General features: G+C 38.2%; 3 protein-coding genes across 3 annotated transcripts; 1 reads left to right on the plus strand and 2 right to left on the minus strand.

Annotated features, from left to right (window-relative positions):
• Positions 1–761: 761 nt before the first annotated feature.
• Positions 762–1,527, minus strand: LOC117924721 (N66 matrix protein-like). Its single transcript, XM_034843443.1, has 2 exons — positions 1,412–1,527; positions 762–1,350 (listed from the first exon to the last, which is right to left on the minus strand). The coding sequence occupies exons 1-2, from the start codon at positions 1,525–1,527 to the stop codon at positions 762–764; spliced, it is 705 nt and encodes a 234-aa protein (XP_034699334.1).
• On the plus strand, positions 1,526–2,329 carry LOC117924722 (putative uncharacterized membrane protein YMR173W-A). Its single transcript, XM_034843444.1, has one exon. It carries the CDS (start codon positions 1,526–1,528, stop codon positions 2,327–2,329), a length of 804 nt encoding a protein of 267 aa, XP_034699335.1.
• An 871-nt stretch (positions 2,330–3,200) lies between these two features.
• On the minus strand, positions 3,201–7,496 carry LOC117924723 (uncharacterized protein DDB_G0290685-like). Its single transcript, XM_034843445.1, has 6 exons — positions 6,893–7,496; positions 6,541–6,837; positions 5,553–6,428; positions 4,299–5,484; positions 4,007–4,220; positions 3,201–3,233 (listed from the first exon to the last, which is right to left on the minus strand). The coding sequence occupies exons 1-6, from the start codon at positions 7,494–7,496 to the stop codon at positions 3,201–3,203; spliced, it is 3,210 nt and encodes a 1,069-aa protein (XP_034699336.1).
• Between the last annotated feature and the right edge of the window lie 9,718 nt (positions 7,497–17,214).

Here is a 17,214-nt window from a genome sequence, read left to right on the forward strand (position 1 = left end):
CACCATCTTATGTTCATTCTTAGTTCCATTGGTTTCCCATCATTGGGATGCCATCCTAGATTCTAGTTTCTTTCTAAAGCTTATTTATTTGTTCCTTTTTTTTTCATCACTAGCACGCCATCCTAGGTTCTATCTATGTTGAATTTTCGTTCATTTGGTTTCCAATCATTGGAATGTCATCCTATGTTCTACCTAGGATTAGTCGATTGTTTCTTTCGGTTCTCATCATTGTGACGCCATCGTAATTTGTATCTATGTTAGTTCTTAGTTCTTTTGGTTTCCAAACATTGGGATGCCATCCTACGTTCTGTATAGGTTCATTGCTAGTTCCTTTGATTTCCAATCATTGGAAGTCATCCTAAGCTCTATCTATGGTTCTATGGTTGTTCATTTGTTCCATCGGTTTCCAATAATTGGGACCCCATCCTAGGTTTTATCCACACTTATTCATTTATTCCTTTTGTTTCTAATCATTTCACGCCATCCTAGGCTTTATCTATGTTCATTCCTAAGGTTTCCCATCATTACGATGCCATCCTACATTCCATCTGAAGCTTATTTCTTTGTTCTTTTTTTGTTCGCATCATTGAGACTCCATCCTATGTTCATTCTTAATTCATTTAAAGCATATTCGTTTGTTCCTTTGATTGCTCATCATTAGAGTGCCATTCTTGGTTCTATCTATTTTCATTCTTAGTTCCTTTAGTTTCCCATGTTGGAGATGTCATCCTAGTTTTTATCAAAACTTATTTGTTTGTTCCTTACTTTCCCATCACTAGGACATCATCATCACTGTTGCCGTCACCATTACCGTGACTCTTACTGTTACCGTCATTGTTACATTTATCGTAACCGCAATTGTCACCATTATCGTCAATGTTACTATCATCGTTATTGTGACCCTCACCGTTATCGTAACAGTTACTGTCACTGTTATCATCATCGTTATTGTTACCATTACCGCTACCATTACAGTTACTATTATCGTAACCATTACTATCACTGTTACTGTCAGTGTCACCGTTACTGTCACCACTATCGTTACCATTACCATTACCATTGGAGTCACCGTCACCGTTACCATTATTGTGACCGTCATCATCACCAGTATCGTGACCGTTGTGATCACCGTTATTGTCACTATTATTGTCACTGTTACCATTACCCTTACCATCACCATTACCATCACTGTTACAACCACTATCACCGTTACCATTATCGTTAATGTTTTTGTTATTGTTACCGTCACCATTATCGTTACTGTTACTGTAACCGTCACTGTTACCTAGATCATCATCGTTACCATCATCGTGACCGTCATCATTACAGTCACCATTTCCGCTACCGTTACTATCACCATTACCATTATTGTCAACGTTACCTTACTGTTACAATTATTGTTACCGTTAACATTACCATCACCATAACCATTATAGTGACTGTTACCGTTATCGTCACTGTAACCCTTACCATCACCATTCCAGTTACCATCATCGTTACTGTCACCATCACTTTCATCGTGACCATGACTGTCACTGTTACCGTTACCATCATCGTGACCATTACCATCACCGTCACTATCCTCGTTACCGTCCTCGTTACTGTTACCGTCACCATCACTATCACCATTACCATTACTGTTACCGTCACCGTTACCATCATCGTGACCATTACCATTACCGTTACTCTTTTTGTTATTGTTACCGTCATCGTTACCGGTACTGTTATCGTTAACGTAATCGGTACCGTGATCGTGATCATCAATGTTATTGTCACCATGACCATGACCGTTACCACCACTGTGACCGTCTCCGTTACTATCACTGTCACCGTTATTATTACCGTTACTGTCTCCATCATCGTTACTGTTACCGTCACCGTCACTACGACATTGACCGTTACAGTTACTGTCATTATTACCGTCACTGTCATCGTTAACGTCACCGTTACTATTACCGTCACCGATACCGTTAGCATCATCGTTACCATTACTATTACTGTCACTGTCATCATTACCATTATCGTTACCATCACCATAATCGTTACCATGATTGTTACCGCCACCGTTACTGTCACCGTAACCGTTATTTTAATCATTACCGTAACTGTTACCGTAATTGTTACCTTCACCATTATTGTAACTATTACCGTCACCATTACGGTCACCATTATCGTCACTATTACCATTACTCTCATTGTCACTGTCAACGTTACCATAATAGTTATTGAAACCGTTACCATTACCGTTACTGTCACTGTTACCGTGACCATTGCTGTGACTATTACCGTTATTATAATACCTAGCTCTAATGAATTAAATTGGCAATAACGATTATCTTATTACTTAATTTTAAACGTGCTTAATTAGTGTTAATCCTGATTAATTATGAATTAAAGTTTGATTAAGGTTAATTGAGATTAGTTAATGAATTAACCATGCTTATTAGGTTTTTAGGCGCAGATTATAGTTTTGAAAACCTAAAAGACTAATGGGCAATTATGGGTTTTATTTTTGATAACTTGAAGGACTAAAGTGCAAAATTGGGAAGTTGGAGTTAGTGGAAACCAAGTGGCATGCCATCTCCTACTTGGGTGGATTGCCTCCTACTTGGCTGCATGGAGAGCCCTATATAAGGGTCTACAGCTCGTTTTGCACCATTTTAGTTGCAGCAACTTGGGTTAGAGAGAGAATCTAGAGAGAGAAAGTGTAGATTTGAGGTAAGCAAGTTGTTTAATTTAGTAATTTTGGTTTATTTTGGTTCCTAATGGTATGTTGAAACAAATTAACGGTGAAATTTGTGTAAAAGTTAAGTGTCATTAGCTATAAACATGTTTTAGTTAAAAATCACAATTAATTAAGGATTAAAGTATTTTAGCTTAAATATTTTATTAATGGTAAGATTAGCATAAATCTTTGTATAATGTTGTTTAATTGAAAAATAGATTAGTAAACATGTGATTAATCAGGTTATTTGGACACTTGGGATTTGTTAATGGGTTAGGCTTTGAGAAAAAAAATCAAAACAATTAGTGTTTGGTAATTAATTAGGGAATATTAATATGAATTGTAAATATTGTTTAATTCAATTCAAATTTGATTTGAAAACCTGTAGGCATGTGGATTAGAGAATATTAGAATTCAAAATTAGCAACTGTAAATTGTATACATTTTCATCGTTAGGAAGTCTAAATTATGTGTTTCATTTCAGTTCCTTGTAATAGGTAAAGATTGCCTACATAGAAGAATCATAGAGGGAAAGTCCGTGTAAGGTAGGGAATTTTATGCTATCCCATAGTGTATCTAATTTCTTTTCTTGAAACATTTATTGGAAATTTCATATCATTTCTATGCTTTTGTAAAATGTTTTAATGTGTCATTGCATCTCGGTTTATTGTGTTGAAATGTTACATTGAGATTGGAACGCATATTGGTATGAAGATTCATGGTTCAGTGTTGTGGAAATGGTTCATGAGGTGGTTGAATTGACAAAAGGATATGGAATAATCATAGATGATATTCAGAGAATTGATTGGTGGGAAGTATTTATGTGATGGTATAAGCATTATCTTTTGATATATTGTTTATGTGGGACCATCGGTCCTTGGGTGAAAGTCCATAAAGCCCTCGAGGAAGACACTCCAATGTGGGTGTATGGGATTGGTCCTGTCCCTGGGTTTTAGTCCCTAAAGACATAGGGTTGCTCTTTCCCTTGGGTATGAGTCCCAAAAGACACGGGGTATGACTTGCCCTTGGGTGATGTCCCAAAATAGCCATTATTATATTGACCGTGTATCTTGTGGAGCATTGATATCTGATATATATATATATATATATATGGGGTTGGTCCTGTCCCTGGGCCCTTGGGTGATGTCCCAGAAGGAACTCAACATTTAAATTTTTGTATCCCCATATCTTTGAGAGAACTTATATTGTATTTGAGTATCAATTGTTTAGTTAAAAAAAAAAAACCCAAGGTGTGACTGTTATTGTTATTGTTGTTGTTACCGTCACCGTTGCCGTGACTGTCACCGTTACTATTACTGCTACAGTCACCATTTTTGTTATCATTACTGTTACTGATACTGTTACCAACATCGTTACCATTACCGTAACCATTATTGTCACCATTACTATGAGCATTACCGTGACCTTGATCGTTACTGTAATGCTATTATCACCTTCACCGTTACCATTACCCTTACTATCACTATAATAGTTACTACAATCGTTACCGTAATTGTTACCGTCATCATCAACGTTATCGTCACCATTACCATTACTATTAAGTCATTGTTACAGTGATCGTTTAACGTTATCGTGACCGTTACTATTACCGTTACAGTGAATGTCATCGTTACTGTTACTGTCACCGCTATCATCACCATTGCCATCATTGTTATCATTACTATCACCATCACCCTCACCATTACCATTACCATTACTATCACCGTCACTGTTACCATTGTTGTTATCGTAAGCATAACAATTAAAGTGATCGTTATCATAACAGTTACCATTATCATCATTGTTACCGTCGTCGTTACCGGCACCGTTACAGTGACCGTCATCATTACCGTCACTGTTACTGTTATCATTACCGTTATCGTAACCATTACTATCACAATTACTGTCACTGCTACCATCACTATCACCATTATCATCCTTGTTACCATTACCATTACTGTCACCGTTACCAACAGCGTTACCGTCGTTGTTACCGTAATCGTCACTATTACCATTACCATCATTGTTATTGTCACCACTTTCGTGACCATTACCATCACCGTTACCATCATCGTGACCACTACCGTCACCGTTATCGTTACCGTCACTATTACTATCATTGTTACCATCATCGTGACCATTACCGTCATCAACGTTACTGTCATCGTGACCATTACTGTCACCGTTACCGTTACCATCATCGTCACCGTTACCGTCATTGTGACCATTACAGTCACTATTACTGTTATCGTTATCATTACCGTCAAAGTTACCATCACCGTTACCATTACCGTCACTATTACCGTTAACATCACTATTAACGTCAAAGTCACCATTACGGTTAGTGTCACCATCTGCGATACCGTTACCCTTACAGTTACTGTCACCGTAACCATTATTGTCATCATTACAGCTACCGTCATCGTTACAGCTACCGTCACCGCTACCATTATTGTTATCTTCACTGTTACCATCATTATCACCGTCATTGTTACCATCACTGTCACCGTTATCGTCATTGATACCGTTACCGTTATCGTTACTGTTACCGTTACTATTACCATTACTCTTTCTATTATTGTTATCGCTATCGTTACCGTCATCATGACCGTGATTGTTACCGCTACCATCACTGTCACTATTACCGTCATTGTTACCGTTACAGTCATCTTTACTGTTACTTTCACCATTACGGTTACCGTTACTACCACGGTAACCGTTACCGTTATCGTTTTCATCATTGTTACTGTCACCATTATCTTTAACATTACCGTTACTATTACCATCACTGTTACTAATACCGTTATTGCTATCGCGTCATTGTCACCTTCATCATTACCATCACTGTCATCGATATCGTTACCGTTTTCGTCACTATTACCATCACCATCACCATTATCTTTAACATTACCATTACTGTTACCGTCACCGTTACTATGACTGTTACCGTCACCGTGACTGTGACCATTACCGCAATCGTAACTCTTATTGTTACTGTTACTGTCACCATCAACGTCACCGTTACTGTGACCGTCACCATTACCGTTACCGTTAGCGTCATCGTCATCGTTACTGTCACGGTCACCGTTACCGCCACCATCACCATTACCATCGTCGTTTAAGTCACCGTTATTAGAATAGTTTCTATCACCGTTACCATTACAGTGGTCGTTACTCTTACTGTTACCGTTATCATTACCGTAACTGTTACCGTTACTAATACACTCACCGTTACCGTTACCCTCACTGTTACTGTTATCGTCCTCGTCCTCGTTCCCGTCCCCGTTACCATTACTATTGTCGTCACCGTTACCATTATCGTCACCATTACCGTTATTGTGATCGTTACCATGATAAGTATCATTATCGTCATCGTTATCGTCACCGTGACCATCACCATGACTGTCATTGTGACAGTCTCCTTCACTGTCACTATGACCATCACCGTTACAGTCACTGTGATCGTCTCTGTCATTGTTACCGTCTCCATCACGGTCACCGTTATTGTACCCGTCATGGTCATGGGCACCGTGATCATCAATGTTATAGTCACTACTACCGTCATCGTTACCATTACCGTTACCGTTATCGTCACCGCTACTGTCACTGTTACCGTCCCCATTACTCTCACCGCTACCATTATCGTTATCGTCACCATTATCGATACTATTACTATCACGTTCACCGTTACTATTATAGTTACCTTTACCATTATCGTAACCATTATTGTCATCGTTACGTCACCATCACCATTACCGTTACTGTCAACATTACTGTAACCGTTACCGTTATCGTAACCATTACTATCATCTTACCGTCACCATCATCGTTACAATTATTATTACAGTTACCGTTACCATCATCGTTATTGTCACCTTTACTGTCACCATTATCAATACTGTTACCGTCACCGTTACCATTACCATTACCATTATCATAACTGTTATTGTCATTGTTATCGTCGTCGTTATCATATCTGTTACCATCATCGTTATCATAACCAATACCGTCATCGTTATTGTCACCGTTATCGTCAATATTACTGTCACCGTCACCGTTACTGATACTGTCAACGTTACTGTCACTATTACAATCAATGTCAGTTACTGTAACTGTTACCGTTACCATCGCCATTATCGTTACCGTTACCATTACCATTAGTGTTACCGTTACCGTCACCGTCACCGTTATCGTTACCGTCATTGTTTTTGTCACTGTCATTGTCAACCTTACCGTTATCGTTACGGTCACCATCACCGTTACTGTTACTTTTATCGTTATCGTCACCATTACCATCACTACTACCGTAACCGTTATTGTTATCGTAATCACTACTGTCACCGTTACCGTCATCGTTATCGATATTGTTACTGTCACCTTCACCGTTACTCTTACCGTTACCATTATCGTATTTGTTACTGTCACTATTACCGTCACCATCACCGTTACCATTACCGATACTGTTTCTATCAATGTCACTGTTATCGTTTTCGATATCGTTACCATTATTATCACCATTATCGTCACAGTTACCATCACCATTACTGTGACAGTCACCATCACCGTTACTGTGACAGTCATTGTAATCGACACCATCCGTTATCATCACCGTCACTGCCACCGTTATCATCACCGTTACAATCACTATTACCTTCACCGTTAAAGTCACCATCACCACCGTTTTCGTTATTGTCACCGTTACCGATACTTTTACGGTCACCGTTACCGTTACCGTTACGATAACCATCACCGTTACCGTTACGATAACCATCACCGTTACAATTACAATAACCGTCACTGTAATTGTCACTGTCACCCATTACCTTTACTGTTACTGTTTGCATTATTGTTACTGTCACCAATACCGTTGCCATTACCGTCACCATCACCGTTACTGTTACTGTCACTGTCACCGTCATTGTTACCATCATCATGACCATTATTGTCACCGCTACCGTTACCATAATCATGACCATTACCATCATCGTCATCGTGATCATTACTGTCACCATTACCGTTACCATCACCTTCATCGTTATCGTCATCGTGACCCTTACCGTTTTTCACTATTACTCTATTCAATTTTCTGTAATCCACACATAACCGCAAGGATCCATCCTTCTTCTTTACAAACAATACTAGAGCACCCCAAGGTAAGGTACTAGGTCGAATAAACCCTTTAGTTTGCAACTCCTGCAACTGAATGTTGAATTCCTTAAACTTCAACTGGAGCCATCCTATATGGAGCTATTGATATCAGATCTGTACCTGGATACAATTCAATAGAAAAATGAGGTAAACATGGCAATTCTTTAGGAAAAAAATCAGCAAATTCACAAACCATTGGAATACAATCTATAGTTGTCATCCTTTTGCTTTCTTCCTTCATATTAAAAAGAAAATAGTGTCCGCCATCCTTTCTTGACCACTTGTCATCCAGGTTTCCAATTAGTGGAAAAAATGTGAGCCTTCTATCATCGTAGAAACTCAAATATGAACCAGAAGAGGTTTGGAATATTACTTTCTTCAGATAGCAATCTAACATAGCATGATGCCGGGCAAGCCAATCCATCCCCACAATTACTTCAAAGGATGAAATATCAAGAAGAACCAAATCCATTGTAACTTCAAGACCCCCAATATAAAGTACACAAGCACAACACACCCACTTGGTTTCCACCTTACCACCCATAGGAGTCTCAACACATAATGAACAATGAAGGGGAACAAATTCTATCTCTAGCATGAAGGCAAATGATGCAAAAATAAAAGAGTGGGTAGCTCCTGGATCAAATAAAACATGTGCCCAAGTACTAAAACATAAAATCATACCTTCCACCAAGGCATTTGACTTTGCATTTTGTGACCCTATTGCATAAAATCTCCCTTATTGCTCTTGCTCTGGCTTCCCTTGTCTAAAGTTTCCTTCCCCTTGAGGTTGCCTTCCTTGGATTCGTGGGTTCATCTGCTGAAACTATCGTTGAGATGGTTGGTATGCAAGTCGTTGAAATTTTGGGCACTCCCTCCTAAGATGTCCCACCTCACCACATTCATAACATCTCCTTGGTCCCTTGCCCCAATCTGTAGTCCCACTATACTGCTCTTGTTTTCTTGGTTGTTGTTAGGAATGAGTCACATTCGAGCGCTTGAAATCTCGTTCTCGCTTTTCTAAACCACCAAACCTAGAATTTTTGCTTCTCAACCTTTGAGCTTCCTCCATTTCCCTTTCTATAACAAGAGCCCTTGCCACAACCTCACTGTAAGTACGAAGCATGAAGGGAGCGACTTGTGCTCTAATGTTCAATCTCAACCCCTCTTGGAATTGTTCAGCTAGCATTTGTTCATCTGCAACCACATTCGGAGCATATCTAGATAGTTGTGTAAACTTTGCTGCATGTTCAGTCACTGTCATGTTCCTTTGAACCAAGTGTATAAATTCAACTCTTTTATGTCTTCTAACAGCCTTTGGAAAGTAATTAGATAAAAGCAACTCCTCAAATTGCATCCAAACCATCTTAGTTACATCCTTAGTAGTCTTGATCATATCCCACCAGTTGTCAGCTTCATCCCTCAACATGAAGGAAGCTAAAGAAACTCTACTTTCCTCAGGCACTGCCATTACATCCAGTATTTTCTTTATTTCTTTCATCCAATTCTCAGCTTCGAGAAAATTAGGCCCACCCCGAAAGATTGGAGGAGTTAGTACTTTAAATTCCCGAATTAAGCTCACATTCTGGCATTCTGAACCAACAGCTCTTTCCTCAGCTACATTACCATGTTATATTGGAGATGATCAAGTTGTTCGTCTAGGCCTTGTGGTTAATCTGTTCCTTGCTCTAGGCATTTTGTCTTAGAAAGGTATACACAGATTAGATGATCAATACATCACCTTATAAGGGTTGTTCATTAAATCAAGCATCCTTAAACAATACAACCAAACCACTTACGTCACATACAAACATTTGCAAAACAAACCTGATAACAACAATATCATAGTAATGGATTCTCAATGATCTACTCAAACAGGAATGTCATCAACACAACAAAAGCACAAACCTAACATTCATCCTTTAACCTTTCACTTAATATCAATATATCATACACAACAAAACAATGTCACAATAATAATGACTCCAATGCACCTATTGGGCTCCCCACCTATTGTCCACAATAGGGATCTAGTCCCTTGTGCTCTAATACCAAGCTGTCACACCCCGGTATTTGTTATTCTTCATACTAAACAATTGATACTCAAATACAGTATAAGTGCTCTCAAAATTTTAAATGTTGAGTCTAAGCTAATTCGTTTGTTCTTTTGATTGCTCATTATTGGACCATAATTCTTGGTTCTATCTCTATTCATTCTTCGTTCCTTTAGTTTCCGTCATTGGGTTACTATCATAGTTTTAATCTATGTTTATTCCTTTGTTCCTCTTATTTTTCATCATTAGGACATCATCCTAGGTTTCTATCTATATGCAATGTGAGTTAATTTTGTGTTCGATCGTCTGCAAACCATCCTAGGTTATACTTAAGTTTAGTTGGTTGTTTGTTATGTTTCTTGTCATTGTGATGTCATCCTAGTTTCAATCTAGGTTTGTTCTGAGTTCCTTTGGGTTCCAAATATTTGGATGCAATCCTAGGTTCGGCCTATTTTCATTGTTCATTCAAATTATTTCCCATCATTGTGAACTATCTAAGCTTATTCGTATGTTCCTTTGGTTTCTCATAATTAGGACGCCAACCTATGAGTTTGTTTAAGGGTACACCCTATTCCTTTTTAGTATGTTCAGGACATCGTCCTTCCATGAGTTGTTTTCGAGCATCTCTTTCCTTAAGTTTGTTTAGGGTATTCCTATTCCTCTATTTTTTTAGGTCATTCTTGTTCATTGGGCTATCACCAAGCTTGATTTACTTTAGTCCATCACCATTCCTTCAGTTTCTTAGGTTATCCATTCTCATGGAGATTTTTAATTCATTCCCTTTCCTAGATTTTGTTTAGACCAGCCAACTTCCTTCAATTCTTTTAGGGCATACCCTTTCCTAGGGATTAGTTAGCAGACTCCCACATCCTTTAGTGTAGTAGGGCATCCCCATCCAGTAGTATGTTTAGTGCAACTCCATTTCTTGAGGTTTTTTAGCACAACCGCTTTTGTTGGGATTGGGCATCCCCCTTGGTAGAGATTGTTTGTGGTATGCCCTTTCTACGAGTCTTATTAGTGAATCCCCCTTCTTAATGTTCATTTACGACGTTCTTCTTCCATTGGCTTTTTAAGGGCATCACGCTTACTCAAATTTGCTTAGAGCATCCCCCTTCGTTAACTTTGTGTAGAGAATTCCCTTCATTAAGTTTATTAAGGGCATCATTTAGGGCATCCCACTTTCTTAATTTTGTTTAGGGTATCCCTTGTCCTTCACCCCATAATCAGGATTTCATCCTAGGTTCTATGTAAACGTAATCATTTGTTCCTGAGATTGCTCATCATTGGAACGCCATTCATAGTTTTATTCATTTTCATTCTTAGTTTGTTTTGTTTCACATCATTGAGTTGCAATCCTAGGTTCTATCTAAGCTAATTTGTTTGTTCTTTTGATTGCTCATCATTAGACCTTAATTCTTGGTTCCTCTGATTTCTCATCACTAGGACATCATCCTAGGTTCTATCTATATGCAATTTGAGTTAATTTTATGTCTGATCATCTGCGTACCATCTTAGGTTCTACCTAGGCTTGGTTGGTTGTTTGTTATGTTTGTCATGATTGTGATGTCATCCTGATTTCTATCTAGGTATGTTCTTAGTTCCTTTGGGTTCCAAACATTTGGATGCAATCCTAGGTTCAGCCTACTTTCATTGTTTGTTCATTTTATTTCCCATCATTGTGAACTATCTAAGCTTATTCATAGGTTCCTTTGGTTTCTCATAATTAGGAGGCCATCCTACGATTTTGTTTAAGGGTACGCCCTATTCCTTAAATATGTTCAGGACATCCTTCTTCCTTGAGGTTTTTTCAGGCATCTCCTTCCTTAAGTTTGTTTAGGGTATTCCCCTTCATTGAATTTATTTAGGGCATCCTCTTTCCTCGAGTGTTATTAGAGTATTCACATTCCTCTATTTTTTTAGGACATTCCTATTCATTGGGCTATCAAAGTACCTTGATTTACTTTTAGTCCATCACCCTTCCTTCGGTTTCTTAGGTCATCCATCCTCATGGAGATTTTTAATTCATTTCCTTTCCTAGAATTTTTTTTAGACCAACCAACTTTCTTCAATTCTTTTAGGGCAACCCTTTCCTAGGGTTTACTTAGCAAACTCCCACTTCCTGTAGTGTAGTAGGGCATCCCAATCCAGTAGTTTGTTTAGCTCAACTCGTTTTCTTGAGGTTTTTTAGCACAACCGCTTTTGTTTGAATTGGGCATCCCCCTTGGTAGATTTTGTTTGCAGCATGCCCTTTCTATGATTCTGATTAGTGAATCCCCCTTCTTAATTTTCATTTACGATGCTCATCTTCCATTGTATTTTTAAGGCCATCCCACTTACTCGAATTTGCTTAGAGCATCCCCCTTCCTTGACTTTGTTTAGAGAATTCCCTTCATTAAGTTTATTAAGGGCATCCCACTTCCTTAAGTTTGTTTATGGTATCCCTCGTTCTTCACCCCATAATCATTTGTTCTATCTAAACATAATCATTTGTTCCCAAGATTGCTCATCATTGGAACACCATTCATAGTTTTATTCATTTTCATTCTTAGTTTGTTTAGTTTCACATCATTGAGATGCCATCCTTGGTTTTTTCTAAGCTAATTAGTTTGTTCTTTTGATTGCTCATCCATTATTGGACCATAATTCTTGGTTCTATCGTTGGGTTACTATCCTAGTTTTAATCTAGGTTTTTTTTTTTCCCTCTAATTTCTCATAACTAGGATGTCATCCTAGGTTCTATCTATATCAAATTTAAGTTATTTTTGTGTCGGATTGTCTGCATACCATCCTAGGTTCTACCTAAGCTTAGTTGTTTGTTTGTTATGTTTCTCATCATTGTGATGTCATCCTAGATTTTATCTACGTTTGTTCTTAGTTTCTTTGGGTTCCAAACATTTGGATGCAATCCTAGGTTCAGCTTATGTTCATTGTTGGTTCCTTTGGTTTCCCATCATTGTGAACTATGTAAGCTTATTCATATGTTCCTTTGGTTTCTCATAATAAGGACATCATCCTATGAGTTTGTTTAAGGGTATGCACAATTCCTTAAGTTTGTTCAGGACATCCTCCTTCCTTGAGTTTTTCTTGGGCATCCCCTTCCTGAAGTTTGTTGAGGGTATTACCCTTCATTGAGTTTATTTAGGGCATCCTCTTTCATTGAGTGTTGTTAGGGTAATTCCCTTCATTAGAGCACCCCCCCTTCATTGACTTTGTGTAGAGAATTCCCTTCATTAAGTTTATTAAGGGCATCGTAGGGCATCCCACATCCTTAAGTTTGTTTGGGGTATCCCTCGTCCTTCACCCCATGATCAGGGATGTCATCCTAGGTTCTATCTAAACATAATTATTTGTTCTCAAGATTGCTCATCATTGGAACGCCATTCATAGTTCTATTCATTCTCATTCTTAGTTTGTTTAGTTTCACATAATTGAGTTGCCATCCTAGGTTCTATCTAAGCTAATTCGTTTGTTCTTTTTATTGCTCATCATTGGACCATAATTCTTGGTTCTATCTCTGTTCATTCTTAGAGTTCCTTTAGTTACCCGTCATTGGGTTACTATCCTAATGTTAATCTAAGCTTATTCATTTGTTCCTCTGATTTCTCATCACTAGGACATCATCCTAGGTTCTCTATCTATATCAAATTTGAGTTAATTTTTTGTCCGATCGTCTGCATACCATGCTAGGTTCTACCTAAGCTGAGTTTGTTGTTTGTTATGTTTCTCATCATTGTGATGTCATCCTAGTTTCTATCTAGGTTTGTTCTTAGTTCCTTTGGATTCCAAATATTTGGATGCAATCCTAGGTTCGGCCTATGTTCATTGTTCGTTCCTTTGGTTTGTCATAATTAGGACGCCATCCTATGAGTTTGTTTAAGGGTATGCCCTATTCCTTGAGTATTCCCCTTCATTGAGTTTATTTTGGGCATCCTCTTTCCTCGAGTGTTATTAGGGTATTCCCATTCCTTTATTTTTCTAGGACATTCCTGTTCATTGGGCTATCAAACTACCTTGATTTACTTTAATCCAACACCCTTCCTTCAATAATAATTTTCTTTTTTCTTTAGAATTTTATTTTCTTTTGTTTTCTCTGTTTTTAATTCACAAATTGTTAGTTGTACATGCCATATTGAATATGAGATAGCAGAGGAAGCCATGAACTTCATGAGTTATGTGGCTAAAGTTTCAAGAGAATGGGATGAACCAAATGCTCAAAATATGGGGAGAATGAAATCTCAACCTGATGCTAAGGGTGAGATGTATATTTTGAATGACGGAATTGACATGAAGGCAAAGATTGCAGCTATGGAAAGGAGATTGGAAGAGCTAGAAATGAACCAGATGCAAGAAGTGCAAGCGATCTCTCAGACACCATTGCAAGCTATGCCTTGTGCCATTTGTCTATCTTATGAGCACTTGGTGGAAGAGTGTCCTACCATTCCAGCCGCGAGGGAAATGTTTGGTGATTGCAACACCTACAATTCCAATTGGAGGGATTGTCCAAAATTCTCTTGGAAACCAGCTCCACCTCAGTACCAGCAACCTGCTCAAGCACCACAACCAGCCTCAAACCTTGAACAAGCTATGATGAATCTTAACAAGGTCATGGAAGACTTTGTTGAAGCTAAAAAATCCATCATTGATCAAGTCAGGCAAGAAATTGACAGCCAAGACAGAAAGAAGGATGGGAGGTTGAATGATCTGTCTCAGAAGACAAACAATCTCAAATACACAAGCTCAAGGTCTGCCAACCTCAACGCAATGCAAGAGAAAGAAAACTTTCCTTTTCAACCTCATCAAAATCAAAAGGGCATCCATGAAATGGAGGCTAAGGAGAGTGATAAAGAGGTTGATAAGCCCACATGCAAGCTAGAGCACAAGGAAGAAAGTGAAACAGAGAAAGAAAAGAGGGAGGAAATCAAAGGAAAGAAAAAGGGGAAAAGTATAGAGGAAGATGGCTATGATGTTAATGTACAAGGAGCACCACAAAGGATAGTCAGCAAGGAAGAAATGATGAAGAAACACATCCCTCCACATTTCCTCCAAGCTTTGTATGGCAAAATCATATAGATCAAATCTCAAGTGAGGGATGCAAACTTCATATGGGATCCGGGCAAGCTAAATTAGGATCAAAATTTTTTGATGGACTTAGTCTTTCTTAAGACTAACTAGTCCATAGCTTTTTGTTTTATTTATTACTTGTTTTAATTTTGATGTCAATGCTTTAATTCTAATTTGTTTTGATCTAATATAGGTTTTTAGATGATCAAAATCAAGAGGAGCTCAAAAAGCAAGGAGGGGAAGCAAAAAGAAATCTGCCATGAAGCATTCTTGATGACAGTCATTTCAGCCACTTTTGGAGCACTTAACGAAGTCCATTTCATTCATACCATATGTCGTTTCAAAGCTTGGGAAGTCAGGAGTCCAGAGCTTCAAATAGTGGGCGATTTGGAGTTGAAACGAAGAAGTTATGGTAGTTTGAAGACGATCGCGCAAAGCACCACAATTTTGCATTTGGGCGGGTGAATACTGTCTTGTGCGAAATTCGCACAACACCCCCTTTGTGCGAATTTTTGAGCTTCTTCATCCCTACCCTCCCTAATCCTAAGCCTCTAAGCCTCATTTCTTTGCTCCATTATGCCTAAGACTCGAGGAGGCTATGCTTACCAGAGGCAGCATCGTCTGATGCCCCACCTGTTGTCCCTCCTTACCAACAAAGCCCCGCGCACCCTGGGATCACACACATGAAGCCTCTTACTCCATTTCTGACCTCCTTAAACCATCAAAGCCCATAGCTCCAGTTGAGGAGACTATGCCATCCAAGGAGAATACCAGAATAGAGGCCAAAGTCCTAATCCAACCCACTCAGAAGGCCACCACAGATGCATCAACTCCACAAGACCTTACCATTATTTGATCATCTGTTTACTTTTTGTCTTTACATATTATATTAGTATAAATAGCTATGTTTTGATGTCTTATATTTTGGGATTCGATGTATTACTGATGATACATCATATATAGACATCATTTTTTTGTTTAAGCTTGGCATTTTTCTATTTTCTCTACTCACTAACTCTTATGTCCTATATGACTCAGATTCCATGTCACTAAGGAAGTACCACTTCCTCCCTATTTTTCAATCGCTTTTGTCACATTGAGGACAATGTTCAGCTTGGTTGGGGGGAGAGTTGAGGAAGGAAGTATTGTTAATAATGCTAAGTTATTTTGGTAATTTAGTTGTTTTTTTCTTAATTTTAAAATTTTTTAAGTTTTTATTCTACTCTGCATGGTTATTAAGGAAAAATTTTCAAAATGAAATGGGAGAAATTGAATTTTTATCTTTCTACTTGACTTAGAGTTTGTATTATGCTTACCAAAGTTGATGAATTGTTGAAACTTCTATTGAATTCAAGCTTAGTTCTTCCACTTTAAGATATCCACATACTGTGCACAATAGGTTCCGTTTATAAGATGAAAAACTATTTCCCTCTTGACTTAGGAAAATTTTAGACTTGGTACCTTTGACCTCATTTAATAGTGTTGGGACACCTTGTAAAAGGCCAATGAGTCTTTGAAGAAAATAAAGAAAGAAAGAAAAATGTTTGCTTGCCATGAAACCCGAGCAAAGTCTAAGGGGTATATGGTGAAAATCTTTAAAACCTGGTGCCCTAAGCCTTAATTGGTTGGGAGTCACCGACCTCAATGCTCGTTACAAGGGTGGATAGGTGGAGTTTAACATACTGTAGGTGCTTGGGTATTAAAAATTTATTCTCAAAAGTCCGAGGTAAAATCCGAGGAGTTAGTGGTTGAAAAATCCTTAAAGCTTGATGCCCTAAACCTTGATTGGTTGGGAGTCATCGATGGACCCCCGTTACATGGACAATTTAGAAAAGAATGCCTTTAAGCTTTGCACTCCTACAAGAAAAAAATTGTGAAAGAAAAGAGGTGTGTTAACCTATTGGAGGTTGATTAGTTTGCTAAGCTTTGAAAAGAACTAGGTTGAGGGGAGATATTAGTTTGACATACTATATCCGGAAACTAATAAGTAACACTTAGATTTTTGTGGAAGATTAAGTGTTGGACCTTTGGGAGTAGAAATTATTTTGATACTCAAATTTGCATAATGCCCGCTCTTTGTATGTTGTGATCGGTAAGTTATTTGATGACTCTTGTTGATGATTGAGTTTTATATCCTTGACTTGCCATGTGAGAGTTTGATCCAATCATGCCACTTGATTATTTTTTGGAGTGATCAGCATGATTTTGTAAAATATTATATTATCT

The sequence above is a fragment of the Vitis riparia genome, chromosome 11 (genome assembly GCF_004353265.1).
Source record: "Vitis riparia cultivar Riparia Gloire de Montpellier isolate 1030 chromosome 11, EGFV_Vit.rip_1.0, whole genome shotgun sequence".
Lineage (NCBI taxonomy): Eukaryota > Viridiplantae > Streptophyta > Magnoliopsida > Vitales > Vitaceae > Vitis > Vitis riparia.